A 25,128-nucleotide genomic window follows, 5' to 3' on the forward strand; every position below is an offset into this window, starting at 1 on the left:
AGTTCAACTCATTTTATGTGGAACGCGTTATAGGCGCGTTATTAAAATAAAATTGCATTCCCTTTTCTTATTGCTAAATAAAAAAACTATACATATATGGTTGGTCATTCATAATTTTGGTATTTCGTTTATAGTATCACTTCAATACGTTAGACAATCTTTTAGGAATCTCGTCTTGGTATCTTGAGAGGTCGGCGACCTAACCTAGTTTCGTAATACTTTGCTTTTTTTGGACTCTTCCACATTTTGGGTCGGAGTCGGCGGCACTCGGCCACAATTTTATGTCCCGAAACAAAATATATACGAAGAAAATGGCTTTAAGAGCAATTCAGCTAATGAATGGCCCAGATTAGTCCGACCATAGCTTGTGGTAGTGTGAATACATGTTATCAGTCAAAATAAAAAAAAGATTGAAAGATACGGTTTAATAAATAAAACTTGTGATGTTGAAATGGATTGTTGCTAATTTTTTGAAAATTTGGTTAAGTTTCTTTTAATATATACTTTCAGAATCATTTGCAAAAAAAAAAAAAAATCAGTTCTATTATTCTATCGTTTTTGTTAACATGTATAATTGTATAATGACGTAATTATATTTTCTAATCCGATTATGTAAAAAATTTACTAATAAAAAAATGTCTTAAGAAAATGAAATAACATCAGAATTTGTGTTTTCGCCTCCAATATACAAAAAGAACAAATTTTGTAAAAAAAAGTAGGTATATAAGTGTTTATTACACTTTGTCAGTTTGCAAAAATATATCCAATCAACATAATTTTTAAAATGATTTCATTTTGCAAATTTTTATTTTATCTATTTTTTAATGCAATTTATATTATTATGCAGTTATGAATCAGAATCATAGTTCATAAAAGAAATGTACATGCAAAAACCACGTTTATTAAGTGTTGTTTTCTTTTGTTGGACTATCAATAACTATTGTCATTGCAATAATCACGCTCAGTCAACTTTCAATTTTTATTTAGTTTGATTGTTTGAATAGGGTATACACTTTTTGAATTATAAACATTAACAACGTGCGTACGTACAAAAACATTTTTTTTTTTTTTGTCATCATACGTACAAAAACATAATGTTTTCTTTTACGAAATCGACAATGGGGTTGGCTAAATCAAAGATAAAAATATGGGGTTTCAGAAATTGATCTTAAAATATAGTGACTAATCTGGTAAATAATTAGACACACCCATCCTTTTTCCGACGGAGCGTAATCTCAGCCGTCCATCGTTTCAATCATCCTACGATCTATCTATACCGTCGGCTGAAGTACGTTCTCCTGAATCGGGGTCATCGACTTCTGATTCCTCCACACTGTAGTTTTTTCCCCTAAACCCTAACTTCTTCTCGGCGACTGTTACTTGATACCGCTACATATTTACTCCGATGCAAGGGGATAATACAACTGCGCCACCGTATACGACGACGGCATCTACGGGACAGGGTATCTCCGTCCGTCCTCCTCCAAGTGGTCCAGTCTTGGCTACTGCTTCGAGTGTCTCTCCAAGAAGTCAATCGGAGCTTAAGGAGCAATCCTCTATGTCTGTATGTTATTCATGCTCATGTCTTAAGTCTTCCGCTTCTGATCCTTGCATAATTTCTTCATTTTGAGTGCTGCTTAACTTCTCAAGAGGCTTTATGTTGGTTCCAGTTCCTGAATTTGATATGCTTTTCTGTAGAATATAGTACAATAACGTGTGGTGTCCTGAATTGCAAGGATTCCTTATGATTAGATCATCTGTTTAGATGAATGTATGTTTTGCATAGAGTATATTAGCGTACATCAGCTATGATTAATCCGTCTCTCTGATTGGATATCGCATTTTCGGGTCTTTCTGATTAAATTCACTTATAGAATTTGTCATGATTCAAATTTTGTTTGGTATATGCTTTGAGCACATGCTGATTTATCTGTTTTCAGGTCGTTTCCTTTTAGTCTCTAAACTGGTTCCATAATGTATATTGTTGCTGTTGTGCAGAGTGCCAATACAGGTTTTGTCTCTCAGTCAGTTCCGTCATCTGTTCCTGCACAATGGAGTTCTAACGCAGCAGCCTCCTCAAATGTTAATCCTATAACTCAAGCTTCGCCCATGCTACAAATTCCGCCCTTTGGTCGACCAGGACCATTCGCCCCACCTGGACTCATGACATCTCCGCCTGCTTTTCCTGGTTCCAACCCTTTTTCTACAACTCCAAGACCTGGGATGTCTGCAGGTCCCGCGCAAATCAACCCTGGTATTCATCCACACATGTATCCTCCATACCACTCACATCACAATGTGCCTGGCATGCCTCAAGGAATGTGGTTGCAGCCTCCTCCTATGGGTGGTATTCCCAGGGCACCATTTCTCTCACATCCGACTCCCTTTCCTGGCTCATATCCATTTCCAGTTCGGGGAGTGTCCCCTAACCTACCATATTCTGTCTCTCAACCTCTTGGTGCCATTCCTCTGGGAACTGTTGGCAATGTTCATGCATTACCAGGTCATCAGCTTGATATATCTCCCGCCCAAAAGACAGAAGCACTCTCAGGAATCGGTATGCTCGAGGTTTCATGATAGATTACTGATCCATGTAAGAGCTGTTTGACCTTAATGGTTATTCTATTTAGTTTACAGACTCTTTATCGGGATCATCTTGTTTTCTGCAGATGACAGAGCTGGGACTCAACCAGTAGGAAATCGGTTGGATGCCTGGACTGCACATAAGTCAGAAACAGGAGTTGTTTACTATTATAATTCCGTGACAGGGCAATCGACCTATGAAAAGCCTCCTGGTTTTGGAGGGGAGGTGAGTTTAGCTGATTACATGGCTTGTTCATTAGTTGAGACTGTCTATTCCATACGCATTTTGTAAATATGGTTTGCTTGCCGTTTGATGCCACTACAAAAACTGATGAGGATATTTGTCTGCGTATACCTTGATAAAACATGCACATTATCTTCGTGTTGCCCTAGTCCTTTTAGAATTTTTAAGTGATTTATTATTTATACTTTATCTCTTAACTTTTGCAGCCTGATAAAGTGTCGGTGCAGCCAATTCCTGTTTCTATGTGAGTTCTTAGATTTAGACTTCCTCTGATGAAAAATTTGTTGTCATATTTTTTAACGATAGCTTGGTTCTGTGAGACATTATATTATGTGATATCTTGTGTATGAATCTTGTACTAGGTCGCTAACTAATCCATTCCCATGAAATCAAGAAATTTATGTTTACTTCAATCATTTTCAGCCTGCTAAACTATGCACAGCTTATACATATCTTATCTAATTTGTACCAAATGTAGGGAGAATTTACCTGGGACAGATTGGGCTCTTGTGTCCACAAATGACGGAAAAAAGTATTACTATAACAATAAAACAAAGGTTAGCAGCTGGCAAATTCCAGCAGAGGTGAAAGATTTGGTGAAGAAACCGGAGGAGAGGGCCATGGAAAGTTTAGCGTCTGTGCCAAGTTCTGATTTAACTGAAAAGGGCTCTGATCAACTAAGTTTGAGCGCACCTGCTATTAGCAATGGAGGCCGGGATGCTGCATCTCTAAAAACTTCAAATTTTGGTTCTTCTGCACTAGATTTGGTTAAAAAGAAACTACATGATTCTGGAGTGCCTGTCTCATCTACGACAACATCTGAAGCAAATGGTGGTAAATCAATTGAGACGCCATGTGGAGAAAGTGGAAACGGTACGGGTAAGGTAAAAGATGCTCCTGAAGCTGGTAACCTTTCTGATTCTTCTTCAGATTCCGAAGATGAAGATAGTGGACCATCAAAGGAAGAGTGTTTCAAACAGTTTAAGGTATTGTGTAGTCTGAACCTGTGAATAGTTCTTGTGGTAGTGTTTTTTGTCTGGTATAGATATCTTTTCTCACGTTTTTCTTTCTGGAAGTTAAATTATCTATACAGAAGCATCTGACTTAAAGCGTTTTAGAGAAGAAGAGAATACCTTGCAGTGAAATTTTTCTCTGTAGATGGATCTTGTTAAAATATTGGAATGTCATACTCATTTCCATGTTTTAAGCATTGAATTCCTCTGTATATGGATTTTGTTTGAATATTAGATTGTCGTAATGCTTTGCATGTTCAAGTATCGTTAATAATGGTGCAACTCCTAGTGGTAGTTTTCAAGTATGGAAAACTTGAAATTATTCAGATTGAAATTTATTTTCTAATCTCGTATTTCTTATAACTGTATCCTTGCAGGAAATGCTGAAAGAGAGAGGAATAGCACCGTTTTCTAAATGGGAGAAGGAATTGCCAAAAATTATCTTTGACCCTCGTTTTAAGGTCTGTCCAACCTAAACATCAGAAAATTTCTTGATATCTTAAACTGTTCTTAAATTATCTTTGACCCCGCTTTAAGGTATTTATTTGGAGAGTTCTTTTTTCTTTCAGGCAATACCAAGTCATTCTGTTAGAAGATCTTTATTTGAGCAATACGTAAAGACACGCGCTGAGGAGGAACGTAGGGAAAAGCGTGCTGCTCATAAGGCAGCTATTGAAGGTTTTAGGCAGTTGCTGGATGAAGCGTCCACGGTAAATCATTTTAATGACCTGAATTTATTTATTTTTACTTTGAGCTACCTCATGTCCTTAAAAAACATTTTTGTTATTTGGTTTGGGATGTTCTCAATTTCTATATCTCTTATGGGAATTTATTATCATCCTGATTTTTCCAGGACATTGATCAGCACACTGATTATCGTGCTTTTAAAAAGAAATGGGGGAGTGATCTCCGGTTCGAAGCACTTGATCGGAAGGAGCGGGAGACTTTGTTGAATGAAAGGTACCCATCTATACCTTGCGATCATATTCTATGTATGTTGAAAAGTTTACGTATAGCCCTATATATTACACTGGATGTGTCTTTCCTTGTTCCTTTGGGCTGTTTTGGTTTTAGACATGGATTCCTTCTCTAGTCATTGCTTTTTATGTTCGCTTTGACTAGTTTGCTAGATGTGTGACCGGTTCATACTGAGTGCTCACAGATAATCCTGGGTTTGTTTGTGTTCAAACCAAAAAAGTAGGCTAGTTAGATGTTTGATTGTGCAGGCAGCCATGTTTAATATCCCTCACACTTCATTTTACAGGCGACTTGTAGTTCTACTTATGTATTCTATTTATCACAGTTTTTGTGTTAGTAAACCATCATTTTACAAACTCAATGTTTCTAAAAAGACATTTTTACTTTTTAAGTGTAATTGTACATAACTGCAGTGGATCTTTTTCGGAAAGTTTTCCCAGTACAATTGACATGCCCTTTATGATTTTTTCGTCATGTGGGGTTTTAAGTGTCTTATATATTCCCTGTTTCTGTTGCAGAGTCCTTTCTTTGAAACGGGCTGCTCAACAAAAGGCGCAAGAAATTCGTGCAGCTGCTGCCTCTGATTTCAAGTCAATGCTACGTGAAAGAGAAGTACCAATAAATTTACAGTGGTCCAAGGTAGGTAGCATATTTGTTTCTACCCTTTGCGAACAAGAGAGATAAGAGTATGGAGAATCTGTTGCTTCTTACTCTTATATAATTCATCTTTAATTGGCACCTCTTTTAACTGGTTAGCGTATACTACGATAACATATATGATATTTTTCTCTCCTGTTTTGTTAGGTGAAAGATAGCCTGAGAAATGAACCAAGATATAGATCTGTTGCGCACGAGGACAGGGAGGTTTTTTATAATGAGTACATTGCTGAACTAAAAGATGCGCAAAGGGGAGATGATCATGAGATGAAAGCCAGAGACGAAGAGGTAATACAAAATTATTTACAGATACAAAACATCTGGATCTCTTTTATTTCGGTTTCTGGAATCCGACATAAAAATGATGGTTTTCTGGCCATAAATGTGGGAAACTAAATAAGACAAATTTAAACGCCTTTGTGGTTCCTGAATTTGGGTTCAGGACAAACTTAGAGAACGGGAGCGTGAGATGCGAAAACGCAAAGAAAGAGAAGTGCAAGAGGTGGAAAGAGTACGACAAAAAATCAGAAGGAAAGAGGCAAGCTCCTCTTATCAAGCTTTGTTAGTGGAGAAAATCAGAGATCCTGAGGTATTTCTGCTTCTTTTATCTAGCACGCTAAAGCTTTCATTTGAGCTAAAGATGCGGAGATAGAGTTAATTTGTAATTTCTTAACTCTTTGGGGATTCTGATTGGTCAATCTTTCTTTGCTACCTTCTTCAACATCTTAAGGCATCCTGGACGGAATCAAAGCCAAAACTTGAGAGGGATCCTCAAAAACGTGCCTCTAATCCAGATTTAGATCCTGCTGATAAAGAGAAGCTATTCCGAGATCACGTAAAGACATTATATGAGGTACTTGTACTACTCATCTGTAAACCTTATGGAATTAAACGCTCAGCGTTTGCTGCAATAAGATCAGAGCAACACTGAGAATCGGGAACCTTATTCGTCTTCAATCCTTTTTTGGTCAATTTTACTAGAGAAGTATACTTTGGTGGTTGCCTATTTCATCTAAATATTTGTTTTTTTGTGTGTTTCACAGCGATGTGTTCATGACTTTAAAGCTCTTCTAGCTGAAGCCTTGTCATCTGAAACTACTTCTCAACAAACAGAAGACGGAAAGACTGTGCTTAATTCTTGGTCAACAGCTAAACAAGTACTAAAACCCGATATCCGCTACAGCAAAATGCCGAGGAATGATAGGGAAGTCTTATGGCGCCGATATACTGAGGATATCTTGAGGAAACAGAAACAAGACAACTATCAGGAGGAGAAACAAAAAGATTACAAGACCTAAAACCCGTAGACCAAAAGGCTTTCCTGTCATGTTGGTTCTTTCCTGATTAAGTTTTGTTTTGACTAACTGAAAAAACAACATAGTTTGTTTAATTTTTCTGAACAGAATTGTGTTACTCAAAATAGATGATTTGTTAAGATCGTATAAGGTTTGTTTTTGCTTTGTCCCCAAAAATTAAGGTTTCGAGATGGAAAAAATATGGAGGAGATTCAAACACTTGCATTGAGAAACGTCAAGATTTTTACATAACAGTTTTTTTCTTTTCTCAAAATGATTGGAAATATCAATCAAACTGCTAAATATTAGTTAATCTAGAAAACCATATGATACTTATAATAATCACTTTTACTACGACTCGATCTACTAAGTGAAACATTTTTATTTTCGTGCCAGCAAAGAAACTAAGAATCTATATATAGTACGTTTTGGTAGATTGTACAAAGTGGGCATGTTAGGATATGACAATTTTGTGGTTTAATCTCAATATTCATGAATAAATCTCGTTTTCAAGAATATCAAATCTGGAGCTGGAGGGCATGTGACGTATATAGCCAAGAATATATTTTCTCCCGTGATTTTGATTTTTGAATTATTTTGTATACAAATGCTCAATGCTTGATTTTGAAAGGCCAACTTGTTGATTTAATAGTTCCTTTCGATCAGCAATTTTTTTTCCCCCGAGTACATGTATATATTATAGAACCGGAGAATCCAAGTTGAAGTTTACACCAATATTCGTTTTCTGTACTTTGTTATGCGAATTTTGCAGTGACTCATGGAAACTAAAACAAAAATTGATCTTACTTTCTTGATCCACTGGGCAATATCCCTCTAGAGTCTGATAGTAACCAATGGTTTACTCAAGTTGCAACACACATATATATATATCCATTTAATTATTTGCATCCACATGGACATAATTATATGCATCCTCAACACTCCAATATCTTTTGCATGAAATTTTTAAAAGCTTATGAATCATATACACGAGACGTGTTGTGTGATGATATAATAATATCAATCTATATCTAGAAATAAATAAATAAAAAAAAGAAGAAAAAATTGACGAGTGAACTATAGTTAATTAACAAAGCCTTGGAAAATTAGAGCTAGAATGTGTATGTCCATGTCTCACCAATCTTGACACTACTTCACTCTTCTTTTCCTTACAATGTTTTTCAGAATTAGTCCATAGCTTCTTCTCCAAATTCATCCTTAGATCATCTTCAAACTTCTCCGACATCTCAAACCCTTTCAAACTCACTAGTATTGGTTTCTCTTTTAAGTAGTTTCGAGAATTCCTCATCTTGTTCACTTTGATCTTGTCTTCTCTTGAGAGTGTTAGAGTACTCTCGTCTGATAATTGTTGAGACTTGAGTGCCAGAACTGCAATATTTGGAGGGATCTTGGGGTTTTTTGCAAGTTGTTTGCATGTCTCCAATGTTAGTTTCTTGTAGTTTAGACACCGACATAGTTTTGTTCTATCTTCGGATGATAGTTTTGGATGAGACTGCAAAAATTAATCAAAGTTAATTTTTAGTTAAGGACCTCAAAATATACACTAGATTGAAATAGCAAAGCGAGAGATTATTATTATATACATGGTATACTTAAAAAGCAAGCACACATTAGACTGAACATAACTAGTTTTCACGTGAAACTAATCTTGTTCTTAGTGTTTATAAACTAATTATTTAGTCAAACAAAAGACAGAGAAGATAGTCAGATTCTGACATGAATGTGCTGTAACCAGGACAATATATAACACAGTGAGTATTACACAATATATAACACATAAAATTTTCAATGTTATTGTCAAACTCAAATGAACAGAACAATGGACAAAAAACAATTTTGTTTGTGTGTTTCTCTTCTTTTAATTCGAGTTTACAATTTTCAGTGAATATTTGATTTTCTAGTTTTAAAAGAGAAAATGTTCTAATCAGTAAAACAGAAGTCCAAATGTAAATGATTTGCGTTTGAAAGTTCCTATATAATTCCACTTTTAAAAGACAAAGTCACCACTAGTACTTCCACGTGTATGGATGTAGTCTATGAATGAATATATGCAATATCTAAAGATTATCGAATCTCTAGATATCACAAAATGAAAAGAAAGACAAAAAGATAAGTTAAGCTCTTTCATCTCTCTTGAGAAGTGTAAAAAGCCAAACCATATAGAAAGTTGTATGTTTCTTGTCATCTTATATTTCACTTCTACTTAGTTTCTTTCTTTTTGTCTCATTTTGTTCATAATCACTCTTTTTCCAAAATTTCTCATGAACGTGCAATAATTATTTGGAAAAACAAAGCCAAAAAAAAAAAACAAGAAAAGTCACTAAAAAATATTGACTAAAAAAACTGACCTCAAGATAGATATCAATGGCTCTGTATAATCCATCACACCAATCTCTAGCTGAATCTGGCAAACTCTCTGCCACTTCAAGAAACTTCGATACTTTAAAATTCTGGTCTGGAGATATCTCTCTCAGATACTTATCAATCAGCTTCCCAATTCTTCTCATTCTCAAATTCTGATCTTCTTCTGAGTTGCAGATTCTCACGAACACTTTGAGTAATCTTATCACCAAATCCACATCGTAAAACCCTTTTTCTCTTTTGCCTCCTGCAGGTATCAGAAGATCATCAAGTGTTGCTTCATCCAGCATTTCTCCTATAACATTCTCTAAACCGATTCTTGATTCTTTGCTGATGCTAAATCCCGATAAAACCCGAAGAACCCAAAAGATCTTCCTGCAGGAGAATGAGGCTTTCGCTGCGAAAATCACTCCTTGAACAGCTGTATCAACTAAACCTGCGTACTCAAGCTTGTTTATTGATTTGTTTTGGAGCTTTGTCTTGAGGTAGTGGAGGAGAAACCTTGTGAGTACCAAGCTGTTATTGTTCTTATCATAAGCTCCCAGGTTCTTTATTAGCTTTTCGATGATTCTTGGCCCGAGAATTGACATATCGTCGAACCACCACTCGTTGCTTGTTTTGCAAGAAAACGATCTCGAAGTAGACCGTTTGTCTGAATCAGACCTATTCTTTGCCGTATCGGGAGACTGAGATGAGGCTGAGGCAGAGGAAGACGGAGAGGATGAGGCAAATACATGACTCATGTCTGAATTCTGAGCGATTTTGGCTAAAACCCCGAAAACAAGCTTATCAACAAGACCGTAAGAATCTGCGTGCAGGAACACTTGCTCGCAGCTCTTGAGACACAAAAGAACGTCGTTCCATGACCAGTAGAACATTCCTTCAAGAAACTTCTCAGTTTGAAGCAAGAGATTGGAGGAACAGAGCTTCTCAGTCATCTCAAGGAAGGAAGAAGAGCAATACAAGATGGAGACATTTGAGACATCGATCGAGATTCCTCCACCATTACTGTAACAGAACCTTGAAACCAAGTCGAACCCATCTGACCCACCAGGAAAATCTTCAACCTCGACGATGATTCTACTGTTCTTGTGATTCTTCTTCTTCTTCTTGCTCTGTTTTATGATCTTCCTCAAGAAGCCTGAGTACTCTGAGATCAAATCCTGACCCCAAGAAACAGAGAGACAGCGTTATATAATCGAAACAAAGGAAGTACTTAGGTGTGAATTAGAGGGAGAGATTTGGTTTGGTTTGTTACCTGATTAAGGAAGAAAGTGAACTCATGATTGAGATTAATTTGAAGATCACAAAGAGGAGACATTGTATCAGCTTCTTTTGCATTTGAAGAAGATGAAACTTCTTGTGAGCTGTGAGTACCTTTCTTGTTCTTCTTACTTTGTGTTCTCCTTTTGGATTGTAGAGAGAAAAAGAGAGAGAGAGAGAGAGAGCAATAATAGTGATCACATGGAAATGGCTATTTATATATCTATTTTTTTGGGCGTCTTTATTTCAATAATCTAATATAGATTTTCTTTTTATCTGCATTTTTAATTCTCATATAAATATAAATTTATGCAGAATATATATATATATAATTTTGTATTGGTATTTTACCAAAAATATATTAAACTTATATTGATCCAGTGGACCAACATCTAACCCTAATAATACTCAAATAGAAGTAGAACATCTAAAAGAGGTGAAAATGTAAATAATTCAGTGTCGTTCCACTTTATGAATGTTTTCTTTCGAAAATTATAAATTGGTTGAGTGTACATTATTTCACTATGTTTATTTGTTTTTGTATGAACTTATAAGAATTGGACAGTCGAAATGTATATTAGTGCTAGCTATATATTAAAACGCTTACGATTTAAATATTTCAGTTTAGTAATTTATTTCGTTTCAATTAAGACAACTTAATTATATCTTTCGATTTGGTTGAAATGAACGAGAGTTACTATTTTTCATCAAAATTAAAGAACCTATCTTTTTTCTTTATCGTGTAACTAGGGTAGAACCGAACGTAAGATAAACTGCATTGACCGCATATATATATATATATATATTTTATGTTTGAAATACATAATATATAAATTTTGTATGCAGAGCACAAAACGATACATATGACGAGGCGTTGTCAGAGAATATATATATTTTTGGTTGACAGAACATAAAGGTTTGTTAGAGTTTAGCACTTTAGCTATTTAATTATCGAATCTAAGGGCATCTCCAAAGGGAGGTACTTAGTGAGTTTCATAAGTTTATTGTGGACAAAAAATAAATCAAAATTGAACAATTAAATAAAGAGGGAGCCTAAACTAAGGGGTTTTAGAAGTTGTGTTTAGGGATACTTAAAGACAAATGACAATTACTCATTGGTAAAAAATATATTCATCTCTTTCTTTTTCTGTAACTTTTTCTCCCTCTAACATTTTTATTAATGAAATGTTGTTAAGCATTCTTTTAGAAGTTCACAAGTGGAGGTGGTGTAAAGTATGTGCGTAGCTTATCGTAGGGGTTTGATAGACATTAGAAATCCAAAACTTGTCACTGTTTTCGGTCCAACTGCATGTATATTATTTTAAACAATTATTAAGTTTTAAACGTTTAATTAATCAGAGAGATTAGTCCAAAAAGTGTTGTAATACCAGAAAGAAAACAAGGTGCTTGCGGTTGCGGCACACTTGCAATGACCAGGTGCAATATTGATTCCTTTATGCTCTCGTTGCTCTGTGTGACACCAAAAATATTGAAATATAAATAAATATAGCAATTAGTGTGTCAGTAAAGAGACTAACAATATTATTATTATCGTAGTAGAATACAATTGCATCATCGCATGGCCGTTTTATTCGCATCAAAAACAAATAAGACTAATTAACATTAAGACATGTATACCCTACTTTATGTTATACATCTACTGGACACGAACTGATTATCAAATATATATATATATGAATATATCCAACACAGAAAATGATGCTTCATGAACTCTCACTTATGACTTGTCCATAGCTCAAGGACTATGCTACTACTCCAGTTGTATTATTATTATACTAATATTCTATATTTATATATGTTGTTTTTATTATATATATATATATATACACACGTATATATATGAGTGTGTCCCCTTTGTTTTTATGCGAATTATACAATATTCTCCCTTTCTTGGCTTTATATATATACCATAATTTTGTAAAATACCATTTTTCCAGAGTAATTGCTTCTCCTTTTTAATTTGGTGTTTTATATTATAAAACAGTTGCTTGCAAAGCTGGGAGTTTCACTTTCGTTGCATGTGAATGGGGTAGGGTTTTGGTGAGTATGACTCTTTACGTCTGTGCATAAAGTCGACTAATTGCCTTTTTCATCATTATCCAAAATCCACCCATGTATTTGACAACGATATTTATATTACTGTACATACATGAAACCATATATATATTTTGTTTGTTAAAATAAGATGATATATATATATATATATATATATATATATATATATATACAAACTCTCATGACTCTCTCAGCACACATAAAAGGGAATTAAGAGCTTTTTAGCGGATTTGATTCGTTTTTGGTCCTTTATCTTTGGAAAAAATCATATGGATCAAAAGTTCAACATTTCTCTTAGTCATTGAATTTTAGTATAGTTTAATAACATTAACTGTATATGTTTATAAAAATATAATAAACGAACAGATTGAACCGGTCTAAATCCCTTATTGGTTTGGGTTGCGTTGGAATAATCCGTCCATTTAACCACTCTCAAGTCTCAATACACATGCATTACTACAAATACAAACATATTTGATTACGACTTACATAATTTTAGTAAATTGTGTTACTAAATCGAGCTGAAAGCGAATTGTGCTAAACCCAATCAAAGCTCAGCCGATGTACAAATATAGTTTGTATGGTTCAAGTGTTTTAAAACGGGGAAAAACCGAATAGACCAAACCATATGACTCAGTTGACAAGGCCCATGAAAATTAATAGACGGTCCATCTAATTGTTGTGGGCTTTGTTTAGAATAATTTCACGACATAACTGATATTTGTTTACGAATACATACTCTTTGTTTTATAGTGTTGTTGACTGTTGAAGAAGAAGAAACACTAAACAAAATATTTCATAGGGTGTGTTGAACATACAAAAATTCGTGTTAAGAATTCACTTATTAAAGGTGTGTATTGTTGATCATTAGTGTATCGATAATTTTCAACAATATTGCTCATCTTTATTGATTTCTCGAATATTCGATCTTCCTCGATCTCCCTTTCAATTAAATTTGTGTCAAATTCATAACTTTGACAGAGTTTACTATAGTCGCTGGTTCAAGTCTAGTGTCTCTTTCAGAAATCACAACATGTAACACTAGTTTGCAATTGTAATCTATTTGGGCTTCCAAAACTGAATCATATATATGGACTTCTTCTGTAAAATTATAAAATTGAATACTGCAAGGAAAACAAAACAAAACAATGAGGGCCTGTTTTTGATAAATGAAAATAATATTGGAGGGAATTAAAAAAAAAAAAAAAACAAATCCAGCTTTTTTTTTGTTTGTTTGTTTTTAGGATTAGGAAGAATGAAATTAAAATTTTGATTAAAATAATTGGAGCAAAAGTGGGATAAGAGAAAAAATGGCATTAATGCTTCTTCTTCTTCTTCTTCTTCTTCTTCTATGTGAGCAAGGCTAGATAGAACGAGAGAGAATCTTTCTTCGCCGAGCCTTTGTCTTCCCCCTAGCTCATCGAATCTCGCCGTCGCCGTCGATTTGTCACGCCGGTGAGTTTTCACAATCTCTTCTTTTTAATTTATTCAATAGAGATCTTTCCTGAATTGACCCCAATTCATCGTCCTCCTTAGGGTTTCGATCATAATCTAGCTAGATGCTTCGTTTAATCTTAAAGGAATTATTTTGAATTGAGGGTTTGAACTTAGCTCTAGTTTGTGAAAGTGTTGTTAGTTCGTCTGGTAAAATCTCTGATGGACAATTTAAGATTCCTTTTCGTTCTGTTCTTCACAAAAAAAAAGGTTCTAGTATCATTTTTGTAGATGTTAAATTTTTGATTTTTGATTGATGTTATTGCCATTCTGGGATTAGCTCACTAGACAATTTCTTTGCATTTAGTGCATCTGAAATATCTGCAGACTTCATGATGCAAAGTTTACAATAAGTAGATTTTGCTGAAGGATTTCTATCGTTAGAAGTGAGAACTTACTTGAAGGGCTTAGTTAGGATTCTTACGGTAAAAATAAGATATGTTAAGTAGAGCTGAGATCATATAAGGCCCCTGACTATAGACTCGATGAGAATCAGTTATGTAGACCAAGGCTCAGTTGTGGTCATGTCGCTTTTAGTCTGCTTCTATGGTGCATGTGTATTCTAAGAGCGAAGTTGAAATATGGCGTTCTGAGTTTATTCGATGTTTTGCAGTTTGCATAAGGGGAGGGGAGGTCATGGATGTTTCTGCTAGGAAGTCACAAAAGGCAGGCCGCGAAAAGTTGAGGAGGGAAAAACTGAATGAGCATTTTGTTGAACTGGGGAATGTACTCGGTAAAAACTTTATGCTTATTTGGATTTTAATAATATCTGATGATTCACTTCCATCCTCACATGTCTCTTCTGTTTGCAGATCCAGAGAGACCCAAGAACGACAAAGCAACAATTCTGACTGATACTGTTCAGTTGCTGAAAGAGCTCACGTCTGAAGTCAACAAACTGAAATCTGAGTACACAGCATTGACAGATGAGTCACGCGAGGTTCATATCTTATTCCTTACTCTCTAGGTTTTTGTTACAGAAACAATTAGCAGTCTACAACTCTACATGCTGTAAAGATATAAAATTTACATGTGCTCTGTCTTTTATGATATGGACACTATATCTAAGTCATAAATTGCCAACTCCACAGGGTATGTAACTGCTTATAGAACCTGTTTTTATCATCAATAACAGTACTTAAACTTTGCTGGTACTTTTATAACAACGGTTCTTTTTGTAGTTGACACAGGAGAAAAACGACCTGAGAGAAGAAAAGACAGCGCTGAAATCAGATATAGAGAATCTCAATCTCCAATACCAGCAGAGGTTAAGGTCAATGTCTCCATGGGGAGCTGCAATGGATCACACAGTCATGATGGCTCCACCTCCGTCTTTTCCATACCCAATGCCTATGGCTATGCCTCCTGGGTCAATCCCAATGCATCCATCAATGCCATCTTACACGTACTTTGGGAACCAAAACCCTAGCATGATCCCAGCTCCATGTCCTACATACATGCCGTATATGCCTCCTAATACAGTTGTTGAACAACAATCAGTGCACATTCCACAGAACCCAGGTAACCGTTCTCGGGAACCTAGAGCAAAGGTCTCAAGAGAGAGCAGATCAGAGAAAGCAGAGGACTCTAACGAAGTTGCAACACAGCTCGAGTTAAAAACCCCTGGGTCTACTTCTGATAAGGTAGAGAGAGAGCTTGAATCAGAAGCTAGAGATCTTCTATTCTTCGGATTTATTGTTTTCACAGCTTTTCGCAAAACTTTGTTTTTTTGTAGGACACATTGCAAAGACCAGAGAAGACGAAGAGATGTAAGAGGAACAACAACAACTCCATAGAAGAAAGTTCTCATTCTAGCAAATGCTCATCTTCCCCAAGCATCCGAGACCACAGTTCTTCCAGTAGCGTAGCTGGTGGCCAAAAACCTGACGATTCAAAATGACCCAAAAGAATTGATGATGATTGCTCAAAAGGCATTTCGATATGCAATATGATGTGAGTACAAAATGCAGTCGCTGTTTAAAACAGGCGTTTGGATGCACCGTGGGCGTTCTTTTTCCTCGGACAGTCATTCCTCAGCTAATTTTCATCCTTAATAGGTCTGCTTTTAGTTCTAAAACTCGGCTGATTTGTAATATCAAATGTCTGAACTCACTAATTTAAAAAAGTTATATAAATTTAAACAAAGTTATAGTCCGAGTATTTAAAATTCATAGATTATATTCATTAGGTACAAAAGGAATAAGATTTGAATCGGTAAAATATAGTTTCATCATGAAGTCTATAAGACGAGAATTATATTGTTAAGAACAAGAGTCTAGAAACTCAACAGAGGCTGATTTACATATTTATCAAAATACTTAATGATCATTTCAGTTTAAGAGGCATAGAATGACACTTCTTACTTCTTGTGTGTTGGCTAAAGCAATATAAGAGTGTTTTAACATGCTATACAGTATCACAATCATAGGGAACATCATGAGGGTGGTGCAAATTGAATACGACTGTTGAGTAAGGTAAAGAGAAACCAAATAATAATTGACTAGTCTTGTTCAAATGATGGAAAAACACAATAAAGGCCGGTAAGAGAAAAAACAAAAACAAAAAGGGTCTATAACTAAGAAGCTCGTTCTTTCCTTTTGCCGGATTAGCTGATATCAACTAAACTTGGAACATAATAAGTGGACACAATTGGGCGACCATAGGGAGACTCCTCCAGATTCACAAAAGCTTCTCCAAGATTCACTTTCTTCAAGTATCTATTCTCTCCGATGATGTAAGCTGTTGTGTAGCTTTCAGATTCGTCTAGATCAAAAACCACGGCGACTTTCTTCTCTTCGTCGATGAAGAAACTCCCAGATTCAACCCCAAACTGAAAATCTAGACCAGTAAGCAGTATCATATCAACTTTAAAAAAGTTACTCCAAGACACCGCATTGGGCTCAATCATAGTTGTAACCCATATCTCCAACTCACATGTATCCATGTTCTGATATAACGCCGCGAGTTTCTCTCCTTTGACATAAGATAGAGTCCCTGTATGTTCAATATAATGCACAAACGGCAGCGGAAGAAACTGTCCAAAGCTCTCAGTCGTAAAATCAAAACATAGTAAATAGTCTGGTGGCTCTGGATACGTACCATCCCCTTCGTAGACAATCTTTTCTTTAGCGAAAAAGTAAGTGTTTCCTTTCAAAGACACGCCGCGTTGATAAAACTCTATCTCCCAACCGGGAGTGATATCAAGAACCCTCCATGAATTAGACCTTAAATCGAAGATTTCGTACTCAAGAAACTTGTGCTTAACATAAGGGTCGGAATGATCCAAAAACCTCAATATCTTGTGGTTGCCGTCATTGTCGTATCCGATAGCATACCTATCTAATCTGTGGTAAGCGTTAAGGGGTTGGATCCACTTGGTTTGACACAAATACGGGTTACAAACCACGAGTCTAGTGCGGTCCCTTGAGACGCATAACAATAGCCCATCGCAATGAAAAGCTTTAGTAATATCAACTTGATTAATTAAGTTACCAATCTCCTTTATTGATGGATCCACAAAGTACTCTGCACTTCCTTCTTTGTTAGATATACCACGGAGATCGAACCTTATTGAACAAAGCTTATAATTCATCATCATGAACCCTAGAAACGGCTGCATTGCTTCTGCTTTACACAAAACCGCATCTTTGGATAAAGCGTTCCATTGTTTGCAAGTCGATCTCACTGCTCTGAGGGAAGCTATCGGAACCTTATAGAGAATTTTCCCTACCAAAACTTGTGAAAGATCGGACATCATCGTCATTGTTTCAAGTTCTAATGATGTAAGAGGATTTAATTAGCCTCTCTCTTTTATTTTGCTTAATTTGCCCTCTTGCACACTCTTTATATATATATACTAGGTTCGGACCCGCACTACAGCGCGGGGGAAATAATTATATATATATAATTTTTAATTGATTAGAATATGTTATATTTTAATTTTATTGCAATGCATTCGATTACGGTGAATTATATATTTGTATAATAAGTTTAAATAAAATAATAAACGAAAAAGCGAGTAAATAATAATATATTGAGTTTTGATACAAATTAAATAACAATAAAAATTTAACAGCATGAAATAATCTTTATCGACAAATTATTCTATTGACTATTTCTGTAGTAGAAGTAGGAATATACATAAAAATTACATACTTACAATATATTTTATGAAAAATCAACTCGTAACATAATTCATTTGGTAAAAAACATTATTCATAACTCGCTTTACCATTATAATTGTGATTTTAACAAACTACCCGTGAACTATCTAAATTTACATAGTTTGATATATAACATATTTTATTAATAGTAATTATATCACAAAAAAGTACTTTTAATATTCTAAATTCTAATTATTTTATATGTCAACCTTTTAACTATAATATTTTAAAACTTTTTGAACTTTTAAATACGTTCATGTAACAATGGTTTTAATATTGATCATACTGATTTAAATCATTTTCCAAAATATTTAACCGAGTGTAGTTGAGTATTATATGTCCGTTTTGAAACATTCAAATTGCAACATATGCAAAAAATAAAATAAATTTTTTATTAAATATTTTTATTATATAGTATAATATCATAAATTAAAAATAATATCAAATAAATGTTAAAGAAGAATGATAATTGTTTTTAATATATTATATTAAATTAGTTAGAGAGATATTAGGAAATCATAAAATTAGTTATGAAAATAATATAATTTTAAAATTAGATATAGAAAGTATCCGATGTATGTATCCAAACCCATTTTAATATCCAATTTTGAAGTATCCAATTATTAAAATCGGGTTAATTTTTAATTTTGACCCGACCCGTATTCTATTTTGTACTTTTCTTTTACTAGAGACAAATAAGTTTAGTTACGATTATGCTAGTCTTCCGCTTCCGATAATGGTTTCTAATTATTATCTTTTCACAAAGATAAAACTTGTGGTTTATGAATTACGATTGAGTCAATTGAGATAGATAAACATGGAACTGAATGTATAGTTTGGGAATTTTGTTTATTGATTTTTTTAACGTCTAAACGGATTATATCATATATTATATCAAGTATATAAGTTAATCGAAATCCGTGGTTATTGGATTGATTATTTATAAATCGTTTCGAATATGTGTAATAGATTGTGAATTACTCTTTACATAATTTAAGAACAGTACTATAGTATTTGTGAAGATTTTAAACGCCATGCATACATTGTAAATACTAACTAATGATCACACTATTACTACATATATATTACTTTTACTTGACATCGTATGTATAAAAATGATTCACGACAGAACTGATGACGATCGCGTTTCATCGGGTTCGTGTCTGATGTGTCTAGTGTACGTGAGTATAAAACGCAGTCAATATCTGAACAGCGTTTTGAAACAATGTGAAACGCACTCGCTGCTGAAAGACGATAATAATTAATAAATGGAAAAATAAAAAGTTAAAATAATGAGTCAGCAGCAGCTGCGGTGAATTATTCTGTATGTCGGAGCAAAATTACTGCCGGCGACGAGGGAGGGATAGTCTTATCTTCTCCTCTCTCAAATGACTTTTGTTTTTCTTTCTCTTCAGATTCAAATCATAGATTCGATCGGATAATGACCACTACGACGCCGGAGAAGACTCCGGCGAGACCTCTCTCTGTCCAGGACTGGGACGTTCTCATCGACGACTTCCGAGACGCCGGCGCTCCTCGCGACTGGTTCACTTCCGTTTTCCAGGTTGATTCTCTGGTGGACTTCGCTCTCTCCTCTCTCCTCAAGAGAGACTTCCCTACCCCTGTGAAGCTCTCAATCCTTGTCTTTCTCGACGAATTTTCCCCGATTTTGTTTCATAAATGTGGTAGCGAGACCTTTGATCGCTTCGTCGATGTTCTCCGTACGATCGTGCAATCCCCGACGGATGGATCGTCGGGATTGAAGGAGCAAGCTATGGTTTCTTTCACCTCTGTGCTTGTATCGATTGATTCTTTCTCTGTAGGTCACGTTGAAGGAGTTGTTGATTTGCTGCTTGCGCTCGTTAATCGTCCTAACCACGGGTTTGATCGACAAGCTCGTGCTGTCGCGTGTGAGTGTTTACGCCAGCTCGAAAAAGCTTTTCCTGGTCTGCTATCCGATGTCGCTGGTCATCTTTGGTCGTTGTGCCAGGCTGAAAGAACTCACGCCGTGCAAGCTTACCTTCTCTTGTTCACTACGATTGTCTACAACGTGGTCAATCAGAAGCTTAAGGTTTCCCTTCTTAGTACCTCTGTACCGTTGGTGCCTTTCAATGCTCCTAATTGGATGCGTGATCAGAGTTTGGTTATGAGTCAAGGTCAAGGATTGGGGCCAGATCAGAAGGAACTGAGACGAACGCTGGCTTTTTTGTTGGAATCTCCGTATTTGTTCACGTCTTGTGCTATGATGGAATTTATGGGTATGGTTGTGCCACTTGCATCAGCATTGGAGTTGCAGGCCTCTATGCTGAAAGTTCAATTCTTGGGCATGATTTATTCGTTTGATCCAATGCTTTGTCATGTTGTCTTGCTTATGTACTCTCAGTTCCCTGATGCCTTCGAGGGACAAGAGAAAGAGATAATGAGACGTCTTATGCTCTTTTCCAAGGAGACTCAGAACTATCTTGTTTTCCGCTTGCTTGCGTTGCACTGGTTAATGGGTTTGCTGAATAAGCTTATGTTGAGTGGGGAGCTTGAGAAGAGGAAATCTGTTCTTGAGATGGGTCAGAAGTTTCATCCTGTGGTTTTTGATCCACTCGCTTTGAAAGCGTTGAAGCTTGATCTGCTGGTACAATGCTCTGTTAGTTCCAATGCTTTGAGTGGAGGTGATAACAGCAAATCTGCTGGGGATTTGTTGCAGGACTGCTTAGTATCGGTTTCAGATTTCAAATGGTTGCCTCCATGGAGCTCAGAAACTGAACTAGCATTCCGCACTTTACACAAGTTTCTGATATGTGCATCTACACATTCTGACACTGACCCTTCCACCACTAGAAGTCTTATGGAGTCTAGCCTCTTCCAAAACGTGCAGGTCTGTAGCTATCTTTACTTTCTTCTTAGTCTTGCTTGATGATGGACCCCTTTTGCTAGTTTTCAGAGGAACAGAACTCTGTGAGCCTTTTCAGTTCTATATAACTTAGTTCAGGAACCAATCTTTTGCTGATTCTGCTTTCAGAATATACTCGCCCTTTATTTTGATCGTCTTCTATGTTTAATTCAGGGGTTGCTGGTAGACATGACTTTGGAGTTTCAGATCTTGGTCCCTGTTATTGTGGCTTTTATTGAGCGGTTGATAAACTGTCACAAGCATCAGTGGTTAGGAGAGCGGTTCCTTCAGACAGTCGATGAGAAACTGCTTCCCAAACTTAAGAAAAACAATTTATTAACAGCTTACTTCCCACTTTTCCATCGGATAGCCGAGAATGATACAATACCTCCTTCTCGATTGATAGAGCTGCTTACGAAGTTTGTAATTTCACTTGTTGAAAAGCGGGGGTTTGATGTGGGGTTGAAATTGTGGGATCAAGGAACTGAAGTTCTTGGCATTTGTCGAACACTGATGAGTCACCATAAGAGCTCTAGATTATTTCTTGGACTCTCTCGCCTTCTTTCCCTCACATGTCTCTATTTCCCTGATCTAGAGGTCCGAGACAATGCTAGGTATGACCATGACACACACTAAACAAATCTTTCTAAAATTTATGAATTGTGATGGCGTTAACCCAACCTCTTAAACTGGTGCATTGTAGGATATATCTGAGGATGCTGGTCTGTATACCCGGACAGAGATTTAAGAACATTTTGAAGCCCGCAGATGCCGTCTCTCCATCAACTCATTCTTCTACATTCTTTAGTGTTCAAAGTCCTCGTTTTCGTCATGATCCTAACAAATCTCGGAACCTTTCAGCTTATATTCATCTTGAACGGGTGATACCCCTACTCGTGAAACAGTCATGGTCATTGTCTCTACCATCTCTAAGTGTTGGAACTGATGGATATAGCATTGCAGAAAACAAAATCCAGGTAGATGAGGTTGAGCCTGATGGCAGTCAAGAACTCCAGATTTTGCCAGAAGCTCGAAGAATTGAGTCAGGAAAACCTACGTTAAGGGTAATGGACTCAAAGATTGCAGAGATTCTAGAAAGATTAAGAAGGTATTTCTCAGTGATTCCTGATTTCAAGCACATGCCTGGAATTAAGGTTAGAATAACCTGTACTTTGAGATTGGATGCTGAACCATATAACAGTATATGGGGTGGTGAAGCTCAGAATATCGATTTAGAGAAAGTCGACTCACCTCCTGCGATTTTTGCGAGCGTGCTCAAGTTCTCATCTTCAGCCCCGTATGGCTCTATTCCCTCATGCCGCATACCTTTCCTTCTCGGTGAGCCTCATCCGAACAGCAATGCACCCAATGAAGAAGTGTCTTTAGACATCGTCCTGGTAGAAAACACGCTAAAAGAGGAGGAGAAAGATGGCTTGAGAGGAGCACCTGTAACAGTGGAACTGGAACCTAGAGAACCTACACCAGGTTTGGTCGAGGTTTCAATGGAAGCAAATGCAGAGAATGGTCAGATGATTCAGGGCAAACTCGAGAGTGTCCCTGTTGGGATCGAAGACATGTTCCTAAAAGCTTTTGCTCCACCAGACGAACCTGAAGATACATTGCCGAGCTACTACTCAGATCTATTCAATGCTTTGTGGGAAGTGTGTGGTTCTTCGTCCAGCACTGCACACGAAACGTTTGCACTAAAAGGAGGCAAAACCGCTGCAGCAATCAGTGGGACTCGGTCAGTAAAACTGCTTGAAGTCCCTGCTGAAACTGTAATACAGGCCACCGAGCTTCGCTTAGCGCCCTTTGTGGTGGCTATAAGCGGAGAACAGCTTGTAAACATTGTGAGAGACGGAGGAATTATCGAGAACATTGTGTGGAAAGAAGAGGAAGAAGAACAAAGGGATCACGCAAATGCAGACCAGTCTTCTTCGTCCTCGGTGGGGGGCATGGGATTAAACCGAGGCCCTCTTCGTCTGACATATATTGGATATGGAGATGACCAAGAGGTTCCGATGACAAGGAGCAGAGGGAAAATGGGAAAAATAAAGATGTTAATGTTTCTACCGCAGAGATATCATCTGCTGTTTGAAATGGAAGTTGGGGAAGGATCGACATTGGTGCAGATAAGAACAGATTATTGGCCTTGCTTGGCTTACGTTGATGATTACTTAGAAGCTTTGTTTTTGCAGTAGACTTTCACTATTTTTTTTTTCTTAATTCTTTTAGCCCACCTACATAAAGGCGCTACCCAAACGAACAAACACACAAAAAAAGAGAGTCTGAGGATGTTGTTTTGTTTTGAGAAATTTGTATTTATTGGGGGGGATAAAGAAGAAATGAGTGCAAGTGAAATGGTTCTAAAGCTGATTTGTTGCATCGTGAAAGAAGCTATAAATTAATTAAAGAGATAGCACAGCACGTGCACGTCGTCAACATTAGTTAGACCACCTTGCTCTGCTTCTCTTTGTGTTTGCTCAATTCCTCTTCCTCTTCTTCTTCTTGATCTCTCTGCTTTTGGGTACCGCAGTTTGGTTGATTTGCACTAAACTTGGAACATAAGAGCTTGAACACACAAAGCTACTATATGCTTTAACTTCTCCAATATCCACTTTTTTAAAGTAACTATCTTCTCCGATGATGTAAGCTTTTTTGTAGAGTGGCTCTGCGTAGGTGTCGCCGTCTGAAGTAAAAACCACAGCGAGTTTCTTCTCTTCGTCAATGAAGAAACTGTCGTAATCTCCATCAAAATCGAATAGTTCAGGACCAGCGAGTGGCTCAATATCAACTTTGAAGAAGGGGATCCACGACACTGCATTGGGCTCTATCTTACTAGTAACCCATATCTCTATTATTCCACTTGTATCAATATCACCATAGTCTAGGTATACCGCAGCGAGTTTCTCTTCTTTAACACAAGATACAAAATCAGAAACATCAAGCCGAAACGGTAGATCAAGAAACTTTCCAAATCTCTCTTCTGTAAAATCAAAACAGATTAAGCAATCAGCGGTTCCATCATCGTAGTCTGAATCTTCATCTTCTTTTCTTTCTTGTGTGCAGAAATAAGTATTTCCATTTACAGAAAAACCCCTCGGTCCCTGCCAGTGACAGATTATATTCCAGTTGTTGGGAATAAAAGTTAAACTCCTCCATGAATCAGTCTTAAAATCGTAAATATCGCAGTAGCCCTGGTTATCTTCATAAAAACTCAATATTTTGTGGTTTTTGTTTTTGTCATATCCAAGAACAAACATTGTTTTTCTTTGTGTGGTTTTAGTGGTCTTGATCCATCTGGTTTGTCCTAAATATGGGTTCCAAACCACGAGCGTTGACATATCCTTTGAGACACATAACAATAAGCCGGCGCAGTAAAAGACGAGATATCTCCACTTGATACATTGATATACTAACCAAGTCTTCACCATCTTCGTTGAGGATTCCATGGAGATCGAACCTCATTGAACAAAGCCTATGCTCCACGATCATGAACCCCAGAAACTGCTGGTTTGCTTGTACTGTACATAGAATACGATCTCTGGATAAAGCGTTCCATTCTTTGCAAGTACATCTCACTGCTCCAAGACAAGTTTTCGGAAGCCTAGACAAGATCTCCACTACCAAATCCTGCGAAAGATCTCTCATGCACGTCATCTTTCTCAAATCATAAACTAGGGTTTCTAACTTTCACCCTTGCCTATTCGTATATATATAGTTCCCACCAGTGGCGGACCCAGGAGAAAAATTTACCCGGGTCAAAAACTTTTTTTAGCAATTAAATATTTAAAAAACACAAAAAAAAAACCCATAAATGTAATATGAGAGTATTGAACTTGGGTTTGGAACTTCCCACATGTTCTTTTTTCTTCCTTTTTTTAAAATATTTTTATAAATATGTGAGTCTATATAATTAAGCCTCGCAAAATGTCAAAATAGACAAAAAGAAAATGGAAAAAAAATCCTTAAAGAGGAAAGCATTAATTCTTGCGATCTATCTTAAATTTCAGTAACACAAGATGCATATATATATATATATATATATATATATATATATATATATATATATATATATATATATAATAATTAAAAT

The 25,128-nt window shown here is 36.3% G+C and overlaps 6 protein-coding genes across 7 annotated transcripts; 3 read left to right on the top strand and 3 right to left on the bottom strand.

The window, feature by feature from the left end:
* The first annotated feature begins 1,275 nt into the window (after window positions 1–1,275).
* Window positions 1,276–6,931, top strand: LOC17891557 (pre-mRNA-processing protein 40C). Of its 2 annotated transcripts, none has more exons than XM_006296914.2 (13): window positions 1,276–1,564; window positions 1,999–2,557; window positions 2,670–2,809; window positions 3,034–3,071; window positions 3,306–3,813; window positions 4,218–4,301; window positions 4,410–4,550; window positions 4,694–4,800; window positions 5,337–5,457; window positions 5,623–5,763; window positions 5,918–6,064; window positions 6,206–6,328; window positions 6,519–6,931. In XM_006296914.2, the coding sequence occupies exons 1-13, from the start codon at window positions 1,406–1,408 to the stop codon at window positions 6,771–6,773; spliced, it is 2,523 nt and encodes an 840-aa protein (XP_006296976.1). In that variant the 5' UTR covers window positions 1,276–1,405; the 3' UTR covers window positions 6,774–6,931. The 2 variants fall into 2 exon arrangements, with proteins under 2 accessions (XP_006296976.1, XP_023641982.1); XM_023786214.1 differs by having other exon boundaries at window positions 1,482–1,560.
* Window positions 6,932–7,816: 885 nt separating this feature from the next.
* On the bottom strand, window positions 7,817–10,599 carry LOC17891321 (BTB/POZ domain-containing protein At3g19850). Its single transcript, XM_006297201.2, has 3 exons — window positions 10,411–10,599; window positions 9,140–10,315; window positions 7,817–8,283 (listed from the first exon to the last, which is right to left on the bottom strand). Exons 1-3 carry the CDS (start codon window positions 10,471–10,473, stop codon window positions 7,858–7,860), a joined length of 1,665 nt encoding a protein of 554 aa, XP_006297263.2. The 5' UTR covers window positions 10,474–10,599; the 3' UTR covers window positions 7,817–7,857.
* Window positions 10,600–13,786: 3,187 nt separating this feature from the next.
* On the top strand, window positions 13,787–16,142 carry LOC17891989 (transcription factor bHLH121). The gene is made up of 5 exons (XM_023785958.1): window positions 13,787–13,946; window positions 14,599–14,718; window positions 14,798–14,925; window positions 15,167–15,628; window positions 15,721–16,142. The coding sequence occupies exons 2-5, from the start codon at window positions 14,622–14,624 to the stop codon at window positions 15,883–15,885; spliced, it is 852 nt and encodes a 283-aa protein (XP_023641726.1). The 5' UTR covers window positions 13,787–13,946; window positions 14,599–14,621; the 3' UTR covers window positions 15,886–16,142.
* Window positions 16,143–16,475: 333 nt separating this feature from the next.
* Window positions 16,476–17,748, bottom strand: LOC17891088 (putative F-box protein At3g20030). The gene has a single exon (XM_006297822.2). The coding sequence runs from the start codon at window positions 17,746–17,748 to the stop codon at window positions 16,591–16,593; it is 1,158 nt and encodes a 385-aa protein (XP_006297884.1). The 3' UTR covers window positions 16,476–16,590.
* Window positions 17,749–19,446: 1,698 nt separating this feature from the next.
* LOC17891029 (AP-5 complex subunit beta-1) lies at window positions 19,447–23,445 on the top strand. The gene is made up of 3 exons (XM_006296807.2): window positions 19,447–21,017; window positions 21,207–21,646; window positions 21,736–23,445. Exons 1-3 carry the CDS (start codon window positions 19,590–19,592, stop codon window positions 23,231–23,233), a joined length of 3,366 nt encoding a protein of 1,121 aa, XP_006296869.1. The 5' UTR covers window positions 19,447–19,589; the 3' UTR covers window positions 23,234–23,445.
* Window positions 23,244–24,692, bottom strand: LOC17893180 (F-box protein At3g19880). The gene is given in 2 exon segments (XM_023785817.1): window positions 23,244–24,419; window positions 24,421–24,692. Coding segments are annotated over 2 exon segments (1,176 nt in total). The 3' UTR covers window positions 23,244–23,515.
* Window positions 24,693–25,128: the final 436 nt, after the last annotated feature.

The sequence above is a fragment of the Capsella rubella genome, unplaced genomic scaffold, assembly GCF_000375325.1.
Source record: "Capsella rubella cultivar Monte Gargano unplaced genomic scaffold, Caprub1_0 scaffold_3, whole genome shotgun sequence".
In the NCBI taxonomy this organism is placed as follows: Eukaryota; Viridiplantae; Streptophyta; class Magnoliopsida; order Brassicales; family Brassicaceae; genus Capsella; species Capsella rubella.